Consider the following 23,450-nt stretch of genomic DNA (forward strand, 5'->3'; position numbering starts at 1 on the left):
GCCCCTGGCCCCCAGGGGCCTTGGGTGTTGCCAGTAGATCCATGTTCATTTTATCAATGACATTCTACCCCTCTAAAGCCATATTGTATCTGTAATCTACAACAGGTAGATGATATCAAGTCTTACAGCATTTACAATAATTTCAAGACAATGACTCTTATCTCCTTAATTAGATTACGAGCTCCTTAAAAGGCAACCCTCGGGTGGCCACATAGCCTAAAATACGAATGAGACTAAATATAGGGATGTGAAAGTTCTGCTTGACGCTTAAATGCGCTTATTAAGACTTAATCCAATTATATTATCGGGATTGATATCTATAAGTCTCTAATAGACATTCCTATTTAAGTTTTAAAATATCATGCTTCCTATCTAGGCACGTAAAATGCCATGACATTAGAACAAAAAATTAGCATGTAGAATGATTGGCACGTGAAATGTGATATTAGAACAATAACATGTAGAGTATGATTTAATGTGAAAAGGCCACGTGAGGTGGCATTTTAGATAGAAATGCACACACACAAGCACACATACACCTCCCTTCATACATTCAACTGAGATCTTTCAAAGGTGACATCAAAATAAAAATTGCACACAAATTTTATGGAAAAGAGCAAACCAAAAGATTCTTTTCTGTGGTGATAAGACCTGAAACGAAAACACACGACCAATGGTGGAGATATAAAGGCATTACGCTGCCCAGAGGCGCAGCAACCAAAATAGAAAGCTTTTTACTTTGCAGGTTGATGTGATTTAGCCCAAGGCACTAAATCAGCACCTATTATCAGATCACTGTCCTTGGGTTCTGATTTCCTTCTGCCAGCAAAGCACCTTGATGAGTGTCTACAAGAGGGCAAAGGCAGCGTAATGCCACCCATGGTAGGACTGCAGGGCTGCACACATTAGACTCTTTGACACTTTTATTATAGCTACAGCCTGAGGATGCAGCTCCAACTCCTGCCCTTATGAAAATAAAATGGTGCACATCATACAAGACTATTTAAATAAACCAGACTTCAGCCATCTGCACCCCACTTCTTTTGAGACCCACAAGATCGGAGTGCTTACACGAGAGGTAAAATGATTTCCCTGGAAACACGCTCACCTGTGCACCATGAGAGACCCAAAGCTGAATAGCCCCCTTGCCTTCCTTGCTCGATTACATGAGAAAAGCAAAAGCAAAAAGCACCTGGCATGGTGAATTTAATTCTGCAAAAATATATCCTGAATACAACTCCCTACTGGAAATTTGAATATCTAAGCAGGGTTGTGTAGGCCCTTCAAAGTGACTGCAAATTATGGTGGAATGATATGGTTAACACAGAAGTTATGGCATTTTTGCTGTAAACAATACCATCAAGAAAATGAAAATACAACCCGTTATGGGGAAAAGTATTTGCAAATAATATGCCTGAGAAGGCACTTGTATCTAAAATATATAAATAATTCTTATAACTCAACAATAAAAAGATAAATCACCCAATTTTTAAAAATGGGCTAGTGACCCGATTTGACATTTCTCCAAAAACATACAGCCAATAAAAACATGAAAAAATGCTCAACATTATTTGTCATCAGAGAAATGCAAATCAAAACCATAAGAAGGCACCACTTCATACCCACCAGGATGGCGGTATTCAAAAGGTGAACAATAACAAGTGGGGAAAAAATGGATCTCGGCTGGGCATGGTGGCTCATACCTGTAATCCCAGTACTTTGGGAGGCCAAGATGGGCAGATCACCTGAGATGAGGAGTTTGAGACCAGCCTTGACCAACATGGTGAAATCCTGTCTCTACTAAAAATACAAAAAGTAGCTGGGCGTGCTAGCAGGCGCCTGTAATCCCAGCTACTAGGGAGACTGAGGCAGAAGAATTGCTTGAACCCGGGAGGCAGAGGTTGCAGTGAGACGAGATTGTGCTGTTGCACTCCAGCCTGGGCAACAAGAGGAAAACTCCGTCAAAAAAAAAAAAAAAAGGTCCCTCTATCACTGCTGGGTGGGAGTGTACAATGTTGCAATCACTTTGGAAAATGGTCTAGAAGTTCCTCAAAAGCTCAAACATAGAGTTGCCATCCCGGATCCAGCAATTTCACTCCTAGGTATAAACCCAGGAGAAATAAAAACAAATGTCCACACAAAAACCTGTATAAAAATGTTCATAGCACCATTAGTCACAACAGCCAAAAAGTAGGGACAACCCAAATGTCTATCAACCTACTAATGGATAAAAAAAAAATGTAGTATATCCGTGCAGTGGAATATTACTTGGCAATAGAGAGAAATACCTGCTACAACATGAATGAGCCTTGAATACATGAGGCTGAGTGAAAGAAGCCAGCCACAAAACTCCACATTGTATGACTCTGTTTCTATGAAATACCCAGAACAGGCAACTCTATGGAGACAGAAAGTGGATGTAGGGCTGCAGGGGGTCGTGGAGGTGAAAAGGGGGACAGGGTTCTGTTCTGAAGGACGAAAACATTATAGATGTGGTAACGGTTGCACAACCTTGTGAATATACTAAAAACATGGAATTGTACATTTTAAATGGGTGAATTGTATGGTATGTGAATTAGATCTCAAAGCTGTATACAAAAACAAAAACAAAAACAAAATGTTATGGCATTCAGGGCAATTTGAAGCAAAACAAATACTGAGATGGTTCTAAAGAAGGGACTTTCCTTTAGCCGGGCACCAGGTGGCATGTACCTGTGGTCCCAGCTATTCAGGTGGCTGAGGCAGGAGGATCACTTAAGCCCAGGAGGTGGAAGCAGCAGTGAGCCATGATCGTGCCCCTGCACTTCACCCTGTCTCAGAAAGAAAAAAAAAAAGAGAGAGACTGTCTTGGTGCCTTTTATTATAGTGCATCTTGAAGAATGGAGGAGAGTGCCTTCTTCCACACATCTAGCTTTCATTCTGAGTCCATACTCGTAGAAAAGATTTGGAATTTTTCACGAAGACTCCCAGGAGGCAATGGCTTAGTGTATGATAAGTAATTTCCTCAGGATATTTGCTTCCTGGCAACAAAATAAAATTTAGAACGCAAACAATATGGCATATTTTGAAACAGAGTCCCCCAGGGGGTAGACAATGCTTCTCTTAGCCACTGTATAAAACAGTCTAGAAGTTGGATAACCTCATTTGTATGGTGGTAACCAATATCTCTATATCTGTGTGAATTCAATCCAATTTGGTGCTACAAAAATTAAAAATGCTTGACTCAAAATTCTTACATCTAACCTGACTCAACAATCCATCGGCGCATGAAAAAAAAAATTCCCCTTAAGAATTTCCAGTTAATGAATTCAGGATTGTTCATCTCTGAGAGGGAGACAAAATCAGGAGTAAGTTTGGAGTCTCGGGGAAAACATAACACTTTCATTATTGTTTAAGTCTAAAAGGCACTAAAGCACTTGTCCCTGGGTACCATTCAGATGCAGGCAACATTCAGTTAAAGTGCCTCATGGCTTTTTTTCCTATGAGGCTTACAGAATGGTCCGTCACAAGTTCTCTATTTCTATTCTGCTTCAAAGAAAGACTTTCTCAACTTTTTTAGGGCTCCAGTACTGGCCCATCGTGGATGGTGAGATATTCTTTAGATGTTTGTTCTGTTTTTTTTTTAAGTTGATATATATTTAGGCCCAAAGTCATGTTTATTCACAAATCTAAACAACCGGCAAGCTAAGGCTAATTTTTTCATGTGGAATATTTATGAAAGAAAACAAGGAATAAACAACTTAAGATTGGGGATTTACTCTGAGGGGCACTTTCTGGAACATGTCATAGGCTCAGCCCCAGTTCAACCCCACCTCTACTGCGGTTTGGAAAATTGTCAGGCCTGAGAGAGAGCAAGGGGTTCTGTTTACCCCACTCTAGGATTAAGGAATGGAAATACAGGGAGAGCCAAGTAAGGAGGTTGTGACTCAGTTCCTCCCCTTGGATAAATGTCTGCACAGACTTTAGACTTCTGGTTTTCACACTTGGGTTCAATAGCACCCTGAGTTCAGTGGAGTGGGAGGTACTACAGAGATGAAGCAGGCGCCCCTAAAGAGTGGCTCTTTCTGCATAAGATGTTTAAAAAACTGGGTTCCAGGTGTGAGATAAATGGCAGGACCTTGATTTAGATCTACTTTCGGGGTTGTTACAGAAAGATCTGTTGGGCTGTCTGGGGTGAGATTAGATGATTCTCATTATTTTTCTATGGTTAATATTGTTATAGCTACCATGGTGTATTGCAATGTTTGGTACTTATATCACTGACTCAGGAGCACTCAGACATTGATATACTGAATTATCAAAAGTTTAATTTTTTTTTTTTTTTGAGACAGAGTTTTGTTCTTGTTGCCCAGGCTGGAGTGCAATCTTGGCTCACCACAATCTCCGCCTCCCGGGTTCAAGCAATTCTCCTGCCTCAGCCTCCTGAGTAGCTGGGATTACAGGCACCCGCCACCACGCCCGGCTAATTTTTGTATTTTTAGTAGAGACGGGGCTTCACCATGTTGGTCAGGCTGGTCTCGAACTCCTGACCTCAGCTGATCTGCACGCCTCAGCCTCCTAAAGTGCTGAGATTACAGGCGTGAGCCACCATGCCTGGCCCAAAAGTTTAACTTTATTTAGAAAAGTTTTAGTGTCAAGTATATTTTATTAATCTGTAATTATTCGAAAATGGGAAATTTACAAACTGGAATACTCAGGCAATTGGAAAACATCTCCCTACACTTATTTGAAGATTTAAAAAATGTATTAGCTTCAGACTACTTATTCTTGTTCTCTTTTCCATATTTTTCTAATCATTTCTACTCATTTTCTCATCTTGATTTTTTTCTCTACTCCTATCTCCTCATTATATCTCTTGCTATTTAGTTCATCATGAGATCTTTTATGACCAAATAGCTTGCTAGAAACAGCAACGCTTCATGGTAAATAGCACGAGAGAAAGATGTTCTGAAATGATTATATCAGCACGTGTGGCATCAACTACGACGTGAGGCACATCATTTGATAAATGTATAAATAGCAAGTCGTAAATTATTCTTTTCACCCCTGAGCAGCCTGGCAATATCACAGAAGGTAAATGCAAATGGCCTTCCGCTCCTTTCCCGTGAATAAGAAGATAATCCCACCAACAGACGCCATGGCAGCAGGAAGCGCGGCAGGAAATTAATGTGAATTTCTGAATTCTGAGAGAACTAGTTACCCATCGGCTGTAGGAAAAATCAAGAACACCATTCAAAGGAAAGAATTCATGATGGTTAATACAGATAAAACCTATGCAAGTAGGTTACACATTTCATGAGGCCAAACACTTAAATATGCATTTAGCACAAAACGTGTTTCTGCCGAGGACCATGGAGGCCTCCAAAAACGCTACTTTCACCCAGGGCCCCTCAGGAGTCTTTATATTCTCCATTATTTCCTATATTAATAACAAATTCCTTCTAGTAATTTATCAAAACATAATCACTGCAGTTAAAAGGTAGTGCTGCCAAATATTTGACCATAAAATCATATGGAAAGTAGTGGTAAAGAAATAATGTTACCATGTTTTCATAAAATTCATCCTACCAACAAATATATGCATATACATTTATTACATTTATTATAGTTATAACAGAATAGTTTTTAAAACTGGAAAGCCACATGTAATAAATAATATACCTTTCCTAAAATCAATACTTATTTCTGTCTTTCTTTTTTGAATCCTCACTTCTTTAAATTACTATCTGCATATTCTGGATTTTAGCCTGGGAGAGTATTATGAGAATGAGAAGTACAAAGAAAAAGAACAAAAGTATCCTTAAACCTACTAAATACCCTGAAAGAATAAAAAGAATGATTGCAGACAGATAATATATTTCTTTTTTTTTTAATGAATGAAATAAATTTAATCCTATTTATCCCAGTTTAGTATCTCAAATAGACTGGTAAAACTGAAAAAGCACTTCTATGTTTTGAAACAAATTTAAAAGTATTATTATATTTTCCAAATACACATCCTATTAAGACATGCCCATATTTTTCACATATAGCCATTTAGCAGAATTTCAACAAGTCCAAAGCTGCTAAATATACCATATGTGCCCATTTATTCTAATGAACCAATAACACAAATACATTACCAGATTCAAGACCCTCTGCTCAGAAAGTATCACTAGCCTGTAGCTGCTGAAAAGCTGTTCCATCTCATTCACACACTCCACCATCATCCAATATCACCTGTCTTGCTCCTGGCCAGAGGACCTTTTCAACACTAGATTCCAATTCCTCGTCTGGGCCAAAGGTATATAATATACTTACCCTCAGGTAAGCTTCTTGTACAGAGTGAATGAGATAAAATATGTGTGTCACAACGCCTTTATTTGTGTCAGAGAAAATCCAAATCAAACTGGCTTAAACAATAAAAGAAATTGCTTGGATCATATAACTGAAATATCTCAAGGTAATATGGCCTTCAAGCTCAGGCTGATCAGGGCTCCAATCTCATTTCTCTGTGGATTTCCCAGCTCTTTCCTCTCGTGTGTTGGCACCATCCTTAAGCTGGGTAACTTATGGTCACAGACGGCTGCAAAACTGCAAGTCAGGACTCCACGTTTCCATGTTTCTCCACAGCCACTGGGCAGGGATCTCAGGTTACATCCTATTTGACCGTCTTGCATTCTCAACCCTGAGCTCATCCCTGTGACCAGGAAAGTGCCATGGGTAGTGCACACACGCCCAGGATGCAGATCTCCCTGGGGCCAAACACACTTAAATACAAAAAGGTTCTCTAAAAACAAGGTAGGCTTGGCTTTCTCCAACTGCCTCATCCTCTAATTGCACAGAAGAAATACTGTGAATGAACAAGACATCCAACCCGTTCTCCAACACCCCTTTCCCAGGCCTGTTTGTTCTTTTTCCTCTTATTTTTCCTGCATTGTCCAATGTCAAGATGCAAGGGCCGCGATCTGAGTGTGAGGGCCAGGGAACTCACTGACCATCTGGGGGGCTCTAGGAAGAGCCTGGAAGAGACCGTTTGTGGGAAGCTCAGGGGAGTCTCGCCACATTCGCCCCTTGACGAGGTGTGTGATGTGGTCAGGTGTGATGGAAGAAAAGAGACTGGGACTTGTCCCTTCTGGTATCTCAGTGGTCTGCTCAGAGACGTTTATCCTCCTTGCAGCTGGTGCATGAGTGAAACTCTGAATTTGTAGTTTTCCTTAGGAGAAAGACGGCATGCACCCCTGGGTCACCTGGCAAAGCTATAACACACGGTGGCTCCTGCAGACCCCCGGCTCCCCTCACGGGCTTGCAGCCGGGCACTCTTCTCTCTCCCTCCACGACAGACCAGGGCGAGGAAAGCAGAAATGATGAGCTCTGAGCTGGGGCCTTGCTGCCCAACTGCCTCCACTAATCCTGCTCATGTGACCGAGGTCAGACACTGCTTTGCAGAGCCCGCGGGCTGTGTTCCATTTATCACTCTGTCCGGGCGTCTGTTGCTACCCATGCTCGGGTAGAAAAATGCTGAGTTAAGGTAACAGGACTTTACAGTTGGGAAGCTCATCTCCTCTTACATTCGGATATGTTTTCCAAGTGGCCACTGCCAAATTTACTCCACATCAGCCTCTCTCTCTCTCTCCATGCCCTTGACCACCTGTCCTCCTCCCTCTGGCCCTGCGCACTACATCCCACCTGTTTCTTGACTCATTCTCCACTCTTCCCCTTTTCGTCTTTCTCCTTCCTGTCTCTTCTCTCCCCTCTCCTCCTGCCCTTTAATTATCGTTTAAAAGACAGATGCTTGGGCAGTGTTTCCCGGACCTCCCAGAGAAAGCTGCCCCAGAGGACACGGAGCCATCCATTTGGATGGACTTTTCAGGGCCTTTCCCTGAAATTCCCTGTATTTCAAGTCCTTAGTGAAAAGCACGTGTCTGAATTTTCTAAGTTGAGGGGGAGGTTTGATTTAGTGGTTAGAAAAATTTCCAGTCCTGAAACATGCCTGCTTTTACCTGGAATCCTTCACTTTCAGTGGCATTTGCAGTTTGACATGAATGCTTCCGGCACTGCATTTAATAGACCTGCTGATTTGTAGCACAGCCTGTCGTCACCATTCAGGCGGCTGGGGTGCAAGAGCTAGGAGCAGTGCTGCCGAAAGTTATTAAGACTTCAGTGAAGCAAACAGATTGCAGTATAACGAGAAACATGGAGCTTTTTCAAAACAATTTTGTCTACTGCTGAAATTTGCAAAACACGTCACTGAAGGAGTCTCAGGTTGACCCTGTACAGAGGAGAGCTCCGACCTGCCTCACTAACCCACACCTTGAGCTACTCACCCTGCCTCACGGTCACAACTGTTTCTAAAAGGTAGCTCAGGTTGAAGATCTAGGAGTCATCTTTGATTTTTCTTTCATGTATACTGGGTCCAAGCTATCCGCAAGGCCTGTCCACCCTGGTGTCAGATGGCAGCTCCGAGAGCTTGCTAGCTCAGCTTCTTCTCTGCCGCCCTTCAAGCTAATTGCACGCATCACCCAAAGGATCCTTTTAAATCGAGATAAGATCCCATCGCTCCCTTATGTGAAACATTAGGGCTTTCCATGGCCTTCAGGACACAGTCAGACTTTCCATGGCCTTCAGGACACAGATTCCTCCCCAAGGCCCCAAGAGCTTTGGGCTCTCATAGCCCACCCCATCTTCCCCGTCTTTCTGGGGACACTGACTTCTGGCAGGTGCCAGATGAGGTCAAAGCACAGTCAGCTCAGGAACCAGGCTTGCGCCACATCTCCCCCAGAAACTCTGCCCCACACCCTCTTAGGGGCCAATCATCTCTTTCATTCAGCCCTGCGGAGATGTCTCCCTGGACTGCCCTCTCAAACACTGTCCTCCTCTGCCACTCATGGCTCCCTGCCAGGCCATACGATTTGTGTATGTTTGAGATCAGTACATTTTTCTATGTAGACTTGATTTGTAAACAGATATAGATGCAGCCGAGCTTCCTATGGCTGTCGGAGGCTGAACATCAGGCCCTGGAATGCCATGTGGACATCTAGTGAACACCTCGAGCCCTCCATCGTAATACCTCGAGCCCCCATTCCCAGAAGGACACTGGGACACAGCTGTGCTGCCCAGCCCGCTTCCTACCCAGGCCCCGAGTGCAGATGTTCACCTTCTGTGACCAGGCCCTGCCCTGCCCTGGCCCCTGCCCGTGTCCCTCCCACACTGAGGCCACAGCCTTGCCTGCGTCCTGTCTGCTGCCTCTTCTACAATGTGCTGTCTTCCTCAAAGCTGAATTGACCAGAATATTTGCTTTGTCTTGCTGCTGTGACAAATTCCACAAATTAAGTGGTTTGAAACACAGGGTTTTCCCTCCCAGTTCTGGAGATCGGACGTTTGGGATCCATTTTGCTGGTGTTGGCAAGGCCGGTCCCTCCAGTGACTCCGTGTCCAGCCCTGGGGGCCGCCTGCGTTCCTTGCTCCTGACCCCTTCCTCCAACCCTGTAACCTCTGCCTCCCTTGTCACACCCTTTCCCACTTCTGCAATCAGACCTCCTCTGCCTCCTCTCACGAGGACTCTTGTGATTACACTTAGGGCCCCCCCAGATTATCCAGGAACATGACACCATCTCCAGGTCCTTAACCTGATCGCTCCTACAAAGTCCATTTTGCCACATATGGGAACAGCTCCAGGTTCCAGGCTTAGGCTGTGGTTCTCTCGAGGAGCCATTATCCAGCCTTCCACACCCACCAAGGACACCAGGGGCCTACACCTGAGCACCTGCGTCAGGGCTGGATGTGGGGCTCAGCCGGATGAAGCCCAGGACCCGACTAGTCCTACTTTATTTCCTGCCATTGAAATCCCAGCAGGATGTGGCCGCATTGTTCATTAGCACCTTTTTTCAGAAGTTCAGTTCTAATAATTAACATTCCCTCTCAGCTGACTCATCTGACTGGGAAACAAGCATAGATAGATGTTCCACTGGGGGCTGAGCCATGCGACTCCCGCACCACACACCAGAAAGAACATCGTGTCTCACATTCCCAGGCCGGCCTTCCAGCCACCATGGACTCCCTGTGCACAGTATTTTGGTCATAGGTCACAAAAGTAAAAAGGAAACGTAGAGAAATATGTAGAATAAGGGGAGGAGTAAGCAAAGCATTTCTGAAGATTATTGAAGATATTGGAGGGGATGCCTTTTTCTTTTTAATGAAAGGAAGCAGTGGACGAAGGCCAGGCTGAGATGCCCAGTCACATCGGAAGGAACTGCTGACCGCCTGACGCCCCAGAGATGCCCGGCTTTTCCCACTTGAAACACAAACCCGTGGTGCACAGGCAGACGGTGCCCACACACCATGTGTTTGCTCCGCTCCTACCAGGCAGGAAACAGCAAAAGCAAGGGCTGGGTGCAGGTGCTGGAATTAGATACTGACGGTCTCCGGGACCTCTCTCCTTATCCCCGCTCTGTCCTGTCCCAGACCATCTTGAACACCGGAGAGGGAGAGCACACCCCCCCGAACGGGCGCTCTGTCCCCTGTGCTGCCTGTGGGGTCTAGACACCATTGAGGACTTGCCCACTCAGCGCAGGACTCCCACCCGCCCTTGCCCTTTGTGAACCAGTGGATGGATCCACTGCATTTGGGAGACATCTCCCTGCACACACAGGCCTCAATGCAGTCATTCTCATTCAATGGAATTCAGCCTAAACGACAATGCTTTTTAGACACCCAATCCCTGTAACAGCCATCCCTACGCTAGGCCTCTATCGTGTCTCTTGTGGTACCCTGCCACCCACTGTGTGTGGAATGCGGGGACGCAGACTCAGTGGCGAGAAGGTGGCAGTCAGATCATACCCCGGCTGACCTGCCGTGCCGCCTGAGAGCCCCCCCCAGCACTCTGGAGTTTCATTTATTCCGGGTCAGACCCCGTAAGGCAGACGTTATACTAATTTTACAGAGAAGAAAACTGAGCCTCAAGAAGGTCCCATTGGTGACCTTGCCAAAGTCATATGAGTGCCACGTAGCAGAGCCAGAATTCACAACATGGGGGCTACCTCCAAAGCCCCCACGCCGACGCATGGATCACAGGCAACGGCTCCCCTCACCGACTGCAGGAGAATCACCACCAGCACTATCGAGACCCGCCCTGCTCACCAGCATCAGCGCTCACGCCTGCCGCAGGCCATGTCAACCATGTCACTCCTGTCCAGCAACACGTGCTCACATACATGACGGCACAGTTGCGGACAGCTCCGGCAGGCACATGGCACACCTTCTACAGCCTAGGAACAGCCAGGCTCGAGAGAGGAAGATGAACATGCAGAACCCCCAATCCTGACTCCGGAAAACGGCTCCAAAGGCTCTCAGCTGCAGGTCCATCCTTCCCAACCATCCTCCCTCCGCCAGGCCAGAGCCCAGGCCCACAGCTCTGAGCTGCATGCAGGTGTCAGGCCAGCTGGGGAGCAGGGCCTGATGGCCACATGTGGGTGTGGCAGGATTTTTGCCCTAGAGACCGGGGCTCACACAGGGGCAGTGAGCCCGCTGTGGTGCCCATGGGGGCGGTGCCTGGCAGGAGCCACAGTGCTGACCTAGCCCAGAGCCACCGAGGCCCCTGACAGCAGGTGCCTGACTATCCTAATCTAAGGTGTGCCAAGGCCCCTAACACCCAAGAGGAAGAGGAACAAATGAATGTGGGAGAAAAAACTGAGCCCAGAAGGTTCATGGGTCCAGGTACAGGAGAGCCCTTGACAGAAGCCCGGCTCTGCCTGACAGAAGGTGCCGGGTGCCCACTCCATCGTGGGCCGAAGGCAGTCACAGGCTGGAACGTGCAGAGGGAAGTCATTCATCACAGAAACCCAGCGTCAGGAGTCAAAGACTTTAAATCTCACCACAAATCTCTATCAGCAATGTCACGAAGGCCATCTTCCTGGAATAAAACCTATTCTAGAAGCAACAGCTTTTAAAACAAACATCCTTATTGACTTTTCCTGTTTTTCTATTTCTTAAAAATTACCCGCATTAATACGTGTGGAAATCTGTGCGTTTTAAAAAATGTTGATAGTTTCTCAATCTTTTAAGATATTTTGTTGCTTTTAAAATTTTTTAAGTAATCAAAGTGGTTTGGGGATTTTTTCCCAAAAATTTTATTGTAAGATAACACTATATCAGCTATATTGTGGCCTAAATTAGACATTTTTTCTATAGAAAATTTTTCAAGGCCAAACAGTAGTCTGTAAAAGACCCAATGCCAGCACCACCTCATGCTGCTATGCGGTTCTCTCGTAGCTTCTGAGTAATTTGACTTACGCGATGGTTTTAATGACCTCTTCCTCCACTGGTCTCAGGTAAGCACCAGTTTTTGTCTGCATTAACCCTCTACACCCAAGTCCTACTGATAATTTTTAGGCACGTAGTGAATAGTCAGTCCATGGCTAATTCCTAAGATAAAATGTCCTAAATCACCTCCAAGGACTTTGCACATATTAACCTAGAAGCTAGGAATTACATAGAGAATGGCCACGCGTGGCTCCGGGGCAACGGTCCTGCAACAGCCACAGCTGTCCGTGACTGCCGAGCAAACACAGAGTCCAGCCAGTGGCACCTTCCTTCTGCACAAGCTTCACCAGCATTTTTAGCAGCACAGACCACAAATCAGTCCAAGGTTTTCTGTAAATTCACACACAGCAAAGAAGTATGGTGGGGTCCAGGCTGATGACACTACTGGGGAGAACCAGTGTGTTCTGTCCCGGATGGCTGAGAGAACGTGAAGCTCTGCAGACTTGGAGCCTGGCCACGCAAGGGGAAGTGTGATTCAGGACACTTCTTAACACTCCAGAATGTTACCACCATGGGTGACCAAGCCACATCACAGGGAAGAAACCTTCAATGTGCCTCCTGCGCAGCACACTCCTCTCTTCTGTGATCTGAACACGAACCATCACCTCTAGGCTAGGACTCAGATGCAGTGAGCTCCGCTATACCCACAGTCACACAGGGACAGAAACTTATCTTCCCAAATCCTGTCTGAATCCAAGTGTCCCTGGGTCAGAGTCTCCCAAAGAGACAGCCCTGAGTCCAAGCCCCGGAGGAGCTCACAGCCATGCAAAGCGGGAGGCCTGGGTGTGGACGGGGTGTGGGTGGGGCCTGAGAATGGACCCAGGGGCAGACAGTTCAGGGAAGGGAAGATCACTGGGGTAGAGAGGTGACCTGGAGGGAGGTCAGCGTGGGCAGGGGTGAGACCAACGAAAAGACTGACCATCACTAGAAGATCAGGCTCACAGGCGGTGAGAGTCTCCATGTTTAGCTCACCCTGGCTGAGTGGGAGGTGGAGATAGTAAAATGAAAACACGGGCACTACTCTATAACTCCCACGGCAATTCGGGCAAATGCCCATCACCTCCGTTACATCCAAGCTTCGGGAGGGTAGGGTGAGCGTCTCAGACGTACATCTCTTCTCCTGCCTCATGCACACAGAGTGATTGTGGTCAGCTCATTTTAGCAGGTCACACTCCCTTCCCTACATCAGTTGTTGGAGTTCTGCTGTCATGAGCCTCGACACTGCAGTACGACGCGCTCAAGAAGACATCAGGACAAAGGTCTAGACACTTACAACCCTGAAAGACACGCTGGATGCTGTGCACATGAGCCCTGTGCATATGGACTCTGATTGATGCCATCAGATTCGCACACGAGCCCTGTGTGTATGGGCTCCAATGTATGCCATCAGATTCGCGCATGAGCCCTGTGCGTATGGGCTCCAATGGATGCCATCAGATTCGCGCACAAGCCCTGTGCCTATGGGCTCCAATGGATGCCATCAGATTCACGCACAAGCCCTGTGCGTATGGGCTCTGATCGATGCCATCAGATTCGCGCACAAGCCCTGTGCGTATGGGCTCCGACCGACGCCATCAGATTTGCGCACAAGCCCTGTGCGTATGGGCTCCCATCAATGCCATCAGATTCGCGCACAAGCCCTGTGCGGATGGGCTCCCATCAATGCCATCCGCAGTTTTTTCACTTCTCTGTTGGGTTGTACTCTACAAGGACTTGACTGAGTCACACCTCATAATCCATGTGTTTTCTTTGTTAAGATCTAGAAATAAGAGACAGACCCAACCTCATGCTGTGTCTCGGGTTCTCTGGAATGAAGGCAGTCAGTTATAGTCACCACTTTGATTCCCGCAGCCTGTCTGTTCAGTCCCTGAAGTGATGAGAAACCAAGAAGAATTCAAGAAGTCAAAGGTGTTCTAAAAATAAATGCTCTTTTAAAAGTTGTTTTGTTTGTGTTTCTTTCCTTCGTTATGTTCAAAGTCAACCAATCAACACGGTTGCTTTAGCAAGTTACAGGCAAGAGGGTTTCCTGTAGCACCTTTGCAAGCATAGTATAGAACTCAGCAGTCTCTCTGGGGCTTCACCCCGTGACAGGGAGCCCAGGGACTCAGGTGCCTGCAGGAGTTGATGGCCATTTGGCCTGGGAGTCTTAGGGCTCGTGGAGGGCCTGCAGAGCCCCTTGGGCTTCCTGCCTCCTCCCAGCCTTGCCCGGCTCCCAGCTTTTCTCACACAGAGGCCTCTCAAAGCCATCTTCTCTGCTCCTCTTGTGTTTTATCCACAGTTCAGAACAAGAGGCTTCCTTGGTTTTTCACCCTTAGAAAGACTGACCACATGATATTATGGATGTAAAACTATTTAGAAGCTAATATGATATCCGACCTTAGTTCTAGAGAACTAGTTGCAATTATCCTGGGCTGAGAGCATTAAAATTGGGACCTATGGGAGCTTCTTAAGTAGTCGCTAGACCATTTCTACCATAACCATTCCAAAATAAAGTCATTCAAAGTAAAATCCCCCCACCCCTCCTGTTATAAATTTGGCCTCCCAGTTTAATGAGTAAAAGCTGCAAGCCCACAGGCCCTTGGCAGGATGTGTGGCCAAGATGTCTTGGTGCAAAGAATGTTACAGTGCACTTCGAGTGCAGAGACTGCTTTCCACAGCAGGCCCCAGGCTTGCATTCTGGCTAATGTCCATCTGAAAATTCAGATTGTGAAACTACAGCATACGAATCATTCCACAGGTATGAGGCCTGTTTTTCTTATTTGTCAATCTCATTCAAGCCTTTATTTTCTTCAGCAACAGGAGGAAATACCCTGGCCAATACCTAAGTTCTAATATTTGACTCATTTTTTAAAAATCTTGCTAATTTCATACAGAAGACAGAATAACTGAAAGAAGAAACGATTCTTTTCTCTAAAAAGCTAGGTAATTTCAACCAGTGCCTTCTCCCTTCTCCCAACAGTCCCCACTCAGCCATTCCTTGTGGGCTGACACCAGAAACAGCGTGGAAAACAAGTCTGTTTTCCAAGAGGGGCTATTACCACGAATTATGTTTAAAATGACAGCATCGAAGATTAAACCATCATTGTACGTAAACTTAACATAGCTATAACCTAGGAAAAGCTAGTTTCATGGTGATAATACTAATTTGAAACAGATGTGTATTCAAAGGGGCAAGGAAGCAGGCTGGCAGGAGAGAAAAAACATTTTCCCCCATAATGTAGTACAAGAACCTTTACAGATATGGTCTAACCAAAGTCAGCTTTGTGCGACACCAGAGATGCCAAGTGAAAGCTGTCCTGACAAGGCACATTTCACTGCTGAAGCATTTAATCACTTGAAGATAACCCTTACTACAGGGTTACACCTATTTTGTAGCTGGGGAGACAGGTGCTCAAAAGGATTCGGTGGTTTGGCAAGGGAGACAGCAAGAACACGAGGGCAGTGTGAGGTGGCTGGGAGAAGGGGCAGCCGGCAAGGTCAGGCGCTTCCCACGACAGGAGACTGGCACCAAGCAGGGGCAGGAGGGAAACAGGGACACCACCTGCTCCATGCCTGCAGAATCCTACCTCCACGGGGCAAGGCAAGCGCAAACCACCCAGCCTGGGGAGCTTTGCACACCAAGGCTCATAGAGGAAGACTGGCTAGGGAGCATTCGCCGAATGGAATCAGGTAGGGCTCTCATATTAGTAGCGTTCTTGGGAACACCCTCTAACTGATCTCCAGGAACACATGCAAATGACTGCATAACATACGCAAATGACTGCATAACAACAGGTACACATCTTGGCTGGTCGGAAACACTGCTTCTGCCCTGCTTGGTAATAAATCCTAGGTATGTGGTTACGGCACATTTGTCCTCCACGCCCTGATGTGTAGGTGCCTCCGGCTCCCTTGTAGCTGCACCATTATTTTTCCCTAGCTAAGCAGTCAGCAGGCAAGGCTTCTCACACAGCTGCAAGTCAGATGTGATTAACAGTATTTCATATGGAATATATTTGTGTCTGATCCATTTGCTTGATTAAATCACACTGTAGCTTAACAGCCTATTTGTTGATAATTTTTACTTATTTGAATTCAATGTAATAGCTTTTACAGTGAAAATATATCAGCAAACATAAAACGCTGAGAAAATGCAATACAACGTAATTCAGTGTAATCAGAAATAAAAGCAGAGCATTCTAGAGAATGTTGCTAGTCTTAGACCAGCTCTGCTTATTTAACAAGCACAGATCCTTGGAGCAAAAAAGGTAGAGTATTTCTGGCTAAATTACTGGTTACCAACTCCACGTCTACAAAGTAAATTCATCCTGGTCCCCCATATCAAAGGAGCAGTCTCCTGGCAGCTTCCTGAAGGTCCCCAAGGCCGCACACATCTCTGGTCGACCCGAACATTGCCTTCATCCTGAAGCTACAGCCCTAAAGCCTCTTTCCTCCCCTTCCCCTTCATGGCCAGTAGCCCTGGAAGCTGCCTCAGAGAGTTCATTTTTCTCCCACCACTAAATTGCCACTTCTGAGAAACTATTCGCCCCACATGTGAGAAACAGAAGGAAATTCCAGGTAAATGGTAAGTCAGAGGATGTGAACGTACGTTCCTTTCTTATTTAATGGGCTTCCACTTCGTTCTTCTACTTCTGAACGCATGAAAAATAGTCTGAATAGTCTTTGCTGTGCTGGCTCTGGCCAAAGACACTCAGCACATGGGCTTACGGAAAAGGATGGGCAGAGCAAAAGGGGCAAAATCTCACTACGTTTAGTTGTCTTTTCACATAGTTTAAAAAAAAACAACACTATTTTGGGGATTTTTCTTGAACGTAAAGAGAGAAAGTATGTAATGAAATTCCAAGCATAAGGCATATCACAGAAATTGTGACCACAAATAAGGAATTAAGCTTAATGTCTTTAAAATAAAGTATATAAATGAGCAAACAGATGAACAAATTCAGTATTCACTAACATGGACTATTTATTGTGGTTTTTTTTGGCTGTCAGAAAATCCAATAAAATTAGGATAAACATAATTTCTTTGGGAGCATTTATTGGGAGTACCTGAAAATTATCTTAATTAGAAATGGTTTTCTTGGAAACCACCCAAGATCTAGAAGAGCTCACCTATCAAGCCCCGAGAATAAGCCTTAGTGGTAAACTTTCCAGGAAGCTTTCTTTTTATCCATGACTGAAGCCAATATTGTTCCTGATGCTTGCTAAGAGCCCCTTCACACTTCTTTATTAGGACACCATGTTTTCCTTAACAGGGATGGGCAATTAAAATGTCTTTATATATACACATAGATGAATTCTGATGATCTGTGACCACCAGAAATAGAAATAAATTGACAAGTGATCTAATCAGACCATTTAAATCCAAAGCTGCCAATAATTTCACAACACTTATACCCTAATAGCAAGCTTCTTTTGACTTGTTTGCCTCTATTGCTAGACATTAAGCTCACTGAGGGCAGGGATCCTATTTTTATGTCCCAGTTGCTTAGCACAATGCACACAGTATGTGCTAAAATCTTTTGAGTGTATGAACAGTTGATAACAAAATTCTCCCTCCACTCAGCAGTTCATCACTAGCAATATCCCAGGTAAAGCCTCGCATTTCGTCTTCCTCATTCACTCCCCACTGTCTTTCAGGAGAAACGCCAGTTATAGCTGAAATAGCTCAAACAATAGGTCACCAAAGAGAACCCTCTAGCTCTGGTAACTCCAAACTAATAACTGCTCCCTAAATGAAATGACTTTGCATATTGACACCTTTAGCAAATTGGTGGAAGTCTTGAGTTAATAATATCACTTTTAATTAGTTTAAAATGTACATTCCCTCTTGGAAGAAATATAAACTAAGCTTTGGAGGTTGCACATCCATCTTCTGAGGCTCTACTGGCATGTGGAAAGGTTGAGTGGGGAGAAGATTCCTTTCAGCTCAGTGGACCCATGGTTCTGCTAAGTTAGGACGGTGATGGTGGTGCATTTCCTTGCTCTCAAAGCCACCTTAGCTCATTAGGCAACTGGCATAGGTAACGTATTTTGTAGATAAGTTCACTGACTCACAGGCCGGACACTGAGAGGGTATCCTATCCCAGCCGGGTGATAGTAACTCCAGCATAGCAAATGGGCCGGTGTCCCCTTTCCTCATCTATGAAGTGGACGGTTGAACGAGATGCAGGTTACTCTGCCCAGCAACGTGTCCTGGTTCTTAGGCAATACTGTCAATGCCCTGAAAGCAGAGCTCTCTTGGGGGTGAGGGTCTTGTGGTCACTGAGACCTGACACCTTTCTGGAGTACACCCACAGAAGTCTATGGAAGATACCCAGTTTTCCTCTAGAAACCCCCAAAATTATAGTTGCCAGAATCAACAACTTGGCCATCTCACTTGGTTCTATGCTGATAGAGGACAAAAATATTTCAGTAAATTTCATTTTAATCTGTAATTCATAAACTGTTTCCAAATATGATTAAGTAACCTGGCTTATCTGTCAGTTAGGGTTTAGCAAATGTTGGGTTATAGATGTAAAATTTATTTTAAAATCAAGTATGTTCAGAGTTTTGCCAAGCATAAATGTAAAAGAGAGGAAAAAAAAGAAGGGACCTTAGAAATTTCTCATTATTTAAAAAATAAAAAATGAAAATAAACTCGAGTATGAAAACATTAGGACTGAGTCTCCCTCTGAAAGCCTTTTCAATGGAGATATGGTTTTCAACTTAAAGTAACTACGTTAATTTCCTGTTTACGTCACTAGACTTTGAATTTCAAATAACAAAAATTTTCAGTCTGTATATTTCAAAATATAAATTTCACAGAAACAATTTTAAAACGTTTCCTATTATTAAACAAGTTATCTTTCTCATTCATCCACACAGAGGAAATACACATCTGTGTTCAGTACTTTGTGTCCTATTTCTCAACCTCAATCCATTGACAGACCTCCCCTGCTCAGTTTTACATTTTTCGATGAGTGCTTCTTGGCCTATAACCAGCTGTGAACACAAACGAACAGGCAGCCTTCTCAAGTATGGGTAGGGTGCAGAAGAGGAACTTACTGGACTGGGGTACAAAGGCTGCTGCTTGTGAGCCTCCTCACTGGGCGGAAGTGCCCTGAGGCCAGGACTTCTATGTCTTGTGTCTTTTTGGACACAGTATCCAGAAAAAGACCAGCCCAAGACCCGGTCCTCCATAAACATTTGCAGAATGAATTCCTTGGAAAGCTTTTAACAAGACTCTCAAACTCTCAGGGTTTCTTCCCCTTAGCAATAGAATGAGGACAGTAACATATACTACCCCGATTTTCACAAGCATCAAATAATAGAAAGCCGGGGAATGCATTTGTAAAGAAGAGATCGTTGTATTAGTATTGACCATATTGACCATCTTTTTTTTTTTTTTTTTTTTTTTTTGAGAGGAGTCTCGCTCTGTCGCCAGGCTGGAGTGCAGTGGCGCAATCTCGGCTCACTGCAACCTCTGACTCCCTGGTTCAAGCGATTCTCCCGCCTCAGCCTCCTGAGCAGCTGGGATTATAGGCATGCGCCACCATGCCCAGCTAATTTTTGTATTTTTAGTAGAGATGGGGTTTCACTATGTTGGCCAGAATGGTCTCGATCTCCTAACCTCATGATCCGCTCACCTTAGGCTCCCAAAGGGCTGGGATTACAGGCATGAGCCACTGCGCCCGGCCATTATTGACCATCTTAGTGAGACCTCCAGCACCTGGTACGGGATCTGGCACGTAGGAAGCGCTAATTGACTACTTGCTGTTAGACTACATTTATTTTCAGCCCATTTGACCTCCTATGTCGCTGATGGTTTATGTATGACTTCCAGAAATTTTATTTGTACATCAAAGAAACCTCGTTTCCTATTCCCACCCCCACCTTGTTTCCCACTGTATTCTTTTTGGAGGCACTTCTGCAGCCCGGCCCTCCTTGCAGAACCCTGTAACACCAGAGGTGTGTGTATCCAGAATCAGGCAGATTCCTGAACTCCCACTGGTCAGCCAGAGCCAGTGCTGCTCTTCATAAACAATGCCTGGAGTTTGCTCACACGTGTACCTCTTCTTGGCAAAGACAATAAATGGAAGGAAACAAGGAGTTGTCTAATAAACTTGGCATTGAGATGAAACAGGAAATAAAAACATGTATCCGGATAAATACTGTTCTGAGTTTCTGATCTTGTCAACTAGGCACTTTTTAAGTGCCTGTGTCCCAGGAAAATGATTTGTCTCACTGAAGCTGTGCTTAATTTCTCTCAATATTAGACTTAAAAGCAAGCCCTCCTCCAGTACTGGATTAACAGTTTTGTTTAAACGATGTGTTTTACCCTTGGGAACCGGCCACACTGATCAATTCTAGTACTTCAATTCTGATTTAGGGATGCCATAAGAGAAACTTTTTAAACAAGTAATTCTCTTCTACTTTTTTGTCTATTCCTCAGCTCTGCTTAGAGGTCTCTCAATTGTTACAGAACCCATGTCTGTGTCTAATATCATGGCAGCCGGGACAAAGAAAACCAAGATGAAACACTTGAGATTGTTCCAGTTGAAACAAATCAACCAAAACCCCACAGGTGCCAGCCTTGAGGCAAAGGCGGGACAGTGTCAGGCGAAATCTTTGGGTCCCAGCCTCAGTCTCCCCATCACCATGTCTTTTGCACTTAAATACGTTTCACTGTTTTGTCATCTAAAGATTCAACAATGTGATTTGGACACTGGGATTAAGAGAATAAGATTTGATGGTTGAAATAAAAAACACTACGAGAGAACCGTCCACAAGGAAACCCTAAGATGCCAAGATGCGGGACCGGTATAAAGGACAGGGCTTTGGGAGTACTCTGGGTTTTCAGGACGAATCTGTATCAACCCCGGCGCTGCGAGGATATTGCATCAGGCGCTTTACTCCTGAGCGCCGTTTTAGACGCCTAAGTAGATTGTGCTGCTGCCTGTTCTTTCCCGTTCTGTGAATTCTACACTGACTTCAAATGCACGAATGAGCTACAAGATAAGGTGGAACCTGCCGGCCAGGCACGGCTGACAGCACCTGATCAGCGCCTCGGAGGGCGGAGCTGGGGGGCTTCTCCACACTGGACTTTGAGGGACCCCCGCGGAGCGCTCCGCGCCACGCGGTGGTCTATCTGTAGAGAAAGCCCGTCCTCATTGGGACACCCTGTGGCCCACAGGGGACCACCCCACACCCCGTGCAGACAGCGGCGGAGAAACGAGCTGGAAATGCAGTGGGGGTGGAGTTGGCCCCCGCGAGGACCCACGGACCGCCCAATTACTACGGAGTCCCAGCGATAACGTTTGGAGCCGTTTGGTTCGATTTTCGGAACCGGACCAGCTTTCCAGTAACTTGAACTCCCTGACGGGTCTCGGGGTCCACCCAGGGGTGGCGAGGCGGGCTCGGGCGGCCACGGCCCGCTCGGTGCCCGGCACCTGCGCGCCCCGAGGGCGGCCGCATTACCTCGAGCCGGCTCAGGCTGGAGCTCTTGGAGCGCGACTTCCTGCGCAGGTACACGGAGAAGAACCTGCGCACGGCGAACTTCTTCATGCTCAGGTCCATCGCCCCGCGCCCAGCCTGGAGCAGCCGCAGGGCCGGGGGACGCGCATCCCCGGCATCCCAGGCGCGGGGCTCAGGTCCGCGGGCGGGCGCGCGTGGCCGGGGAGCCCGGCGCGGCGGCCATGGGCGCGGGGCGTGGGGCGCGGGCTGCGGTCACAAAGGGCAGGCCGCGCCGGCCACCGCGGCCGGGGCCCCAGGCGCTCCCTCCGCCTCCTTCTCCGCCTCCCCTGCGAGTACCAGCGCCGGCCACGCGCCACGCCTACACCACGCCCACCACCACTACCTCCAATCAGCGCCCGCCGCTCCGCGCCCCGGCACGCACACCTCCTCCTCCTCCGCCCCGCCCCGCCACTACCGCCAATCAGTGCTTACCACCCCGCCCGTTCCCGCCCACCACCAGCACTGCCAATGAGAGCCCACCGCCCCGCCCAGGAGAGCCCCGCCTCTGCCGATACCTCCAATCATCAGCGTCGCCCTGTGGCTCCAGGTGCTCATCCCTCCTCCTCTTTCTACTCCTTCCTACAAGTACCAGCTCCGTGCAGCCCCGCCCCCACGCGGTTCCGCCCACGGCCCCGCCCACAGCATTGCCCGCCAATCAGCGCCCGCGGCCGCCGCATGCCTAATGAGCCCCGACCCGGGACAGCTCCCGGCTCCGGCAAGCTGTGCAGCTGCTCCGGAGCCGCGCAGTCGCGGGCGTTCCTGTCACGCAACTTCGGCCCGGCTGCTCTTTATTCCAGCTTTGGGCCGTCATTATGTTTTCCTTCCTTAAAACATCCCTGTGCACACTTTGTCATCATGTTTTTCTCTGCCGAACCAAACTTTAATTGTTGATCAGCAAACGCAGCCAAAACCCCAGCGGCACAGCGAGCGAGGCACCCCCGCCTGCCAGCGGGCCCTGCAGCTCGGCCCAGAGCCGCCCGCCGCGGAGCCGGCGCCTTCCCTCCGCCGGAGCGGACAAAGGCGCCCGAGGGCTGGGGCTCAGGCAGCCCGCGGGGCGCCTCCCTCCCGCGGCTGCAGAACAAAGACGCATCCGCCCTCCGCAGCTGGTCCCGCTCTAGGAAACGTCTACACAGATGGCTTATCAGGGCCCGCGCTGGGAATACCCGGGGCGGGGTGACCTGGGTCTAGGGCGAGGCCCTCAGACCCGCTGCTGGCGGCAGCGCCGCTCGGGATCGCCTTAAAGGGAAACACTTTTTTTTTTTTCCTAGAAATGCTCACCAAAGGCTATAGCAGGGCCGAGAATGCGGGCTCACGACCCCGTGCAGCCTGCTCTGTTTTCCTCTTGTGCACGTGTTGAGTTTGTGTTTAAAAACAGGGAGAAACCGAGCCCATTGACATAGCACCATCACCACCTGCAAAGACCAGAAACGAGTGCGGTGGTGAGTTGACAAGTCTTGCTTGCTCTTTTGCAGTGCGAACTGCAAAATCCTCGCGTTGTTTTGCTCGCTGGACTAGTCAGATATTGCGTTAATACTCGTGATAGGCTATTTTGGCTGAGGTGGGTAGAGAGGTCAGAATGTCCTTAAATAAGAGCTTTAAACTCATGCTGCATCCGGGCTGAGGTGAGGTCAGATAGGCTCTCTGGGTTTCCTGGAGAC

At 46.8% G+C, this 23,450-nt stretch overlaps 1 protein-coding gene across 8 annotated transcripts in view; it reads right to left on the bottom strand.

The window, feature by feature from the left end:
- Positions 1-23,450, bottom strand: part of RPS6KA2 (ribosomal protein S6 kinase A2) — a 451,644-nt gene that overhangs the window by 190,512 nt on the left and 237,682 nt on the right. Inside the window, exon 1 of one of the 8 annotated variants that reach the window (XM_055269522.2) lies at positions 21,757-22,087. The exons of the other annotated variants lie outside the window; for them this stretch is intronic. Within the exon in view, the coding sequence (XP_055125497.2) occupies positions 21,757-21,855 (99 nt within the window). The 5' untranslated portion in view covers positions 21,856-22,087. Of the gene's footprint in view, positions 1-21,756; positions 22,088-23,450 lie in introns of those variants that run through there. 8 annotated transcript variants of the gene reach the window in all.

This window comes from Symphalangus syndactylus, chromosome 2 (genome assembly GCF_028878055.3).
Source record: "Symphalangus syndactylus isolate Jambi chromosome 2, NHGRI_mSymSyn1-v2.1_pri, whole genome shotgun sequence".
NCBI classification, from domain to species: Eukaryota; Metazoa; Chordata; class Mammalia; order Primates; family Hylobatidae; genus Symphalangus; species Symphalangus syndactylus.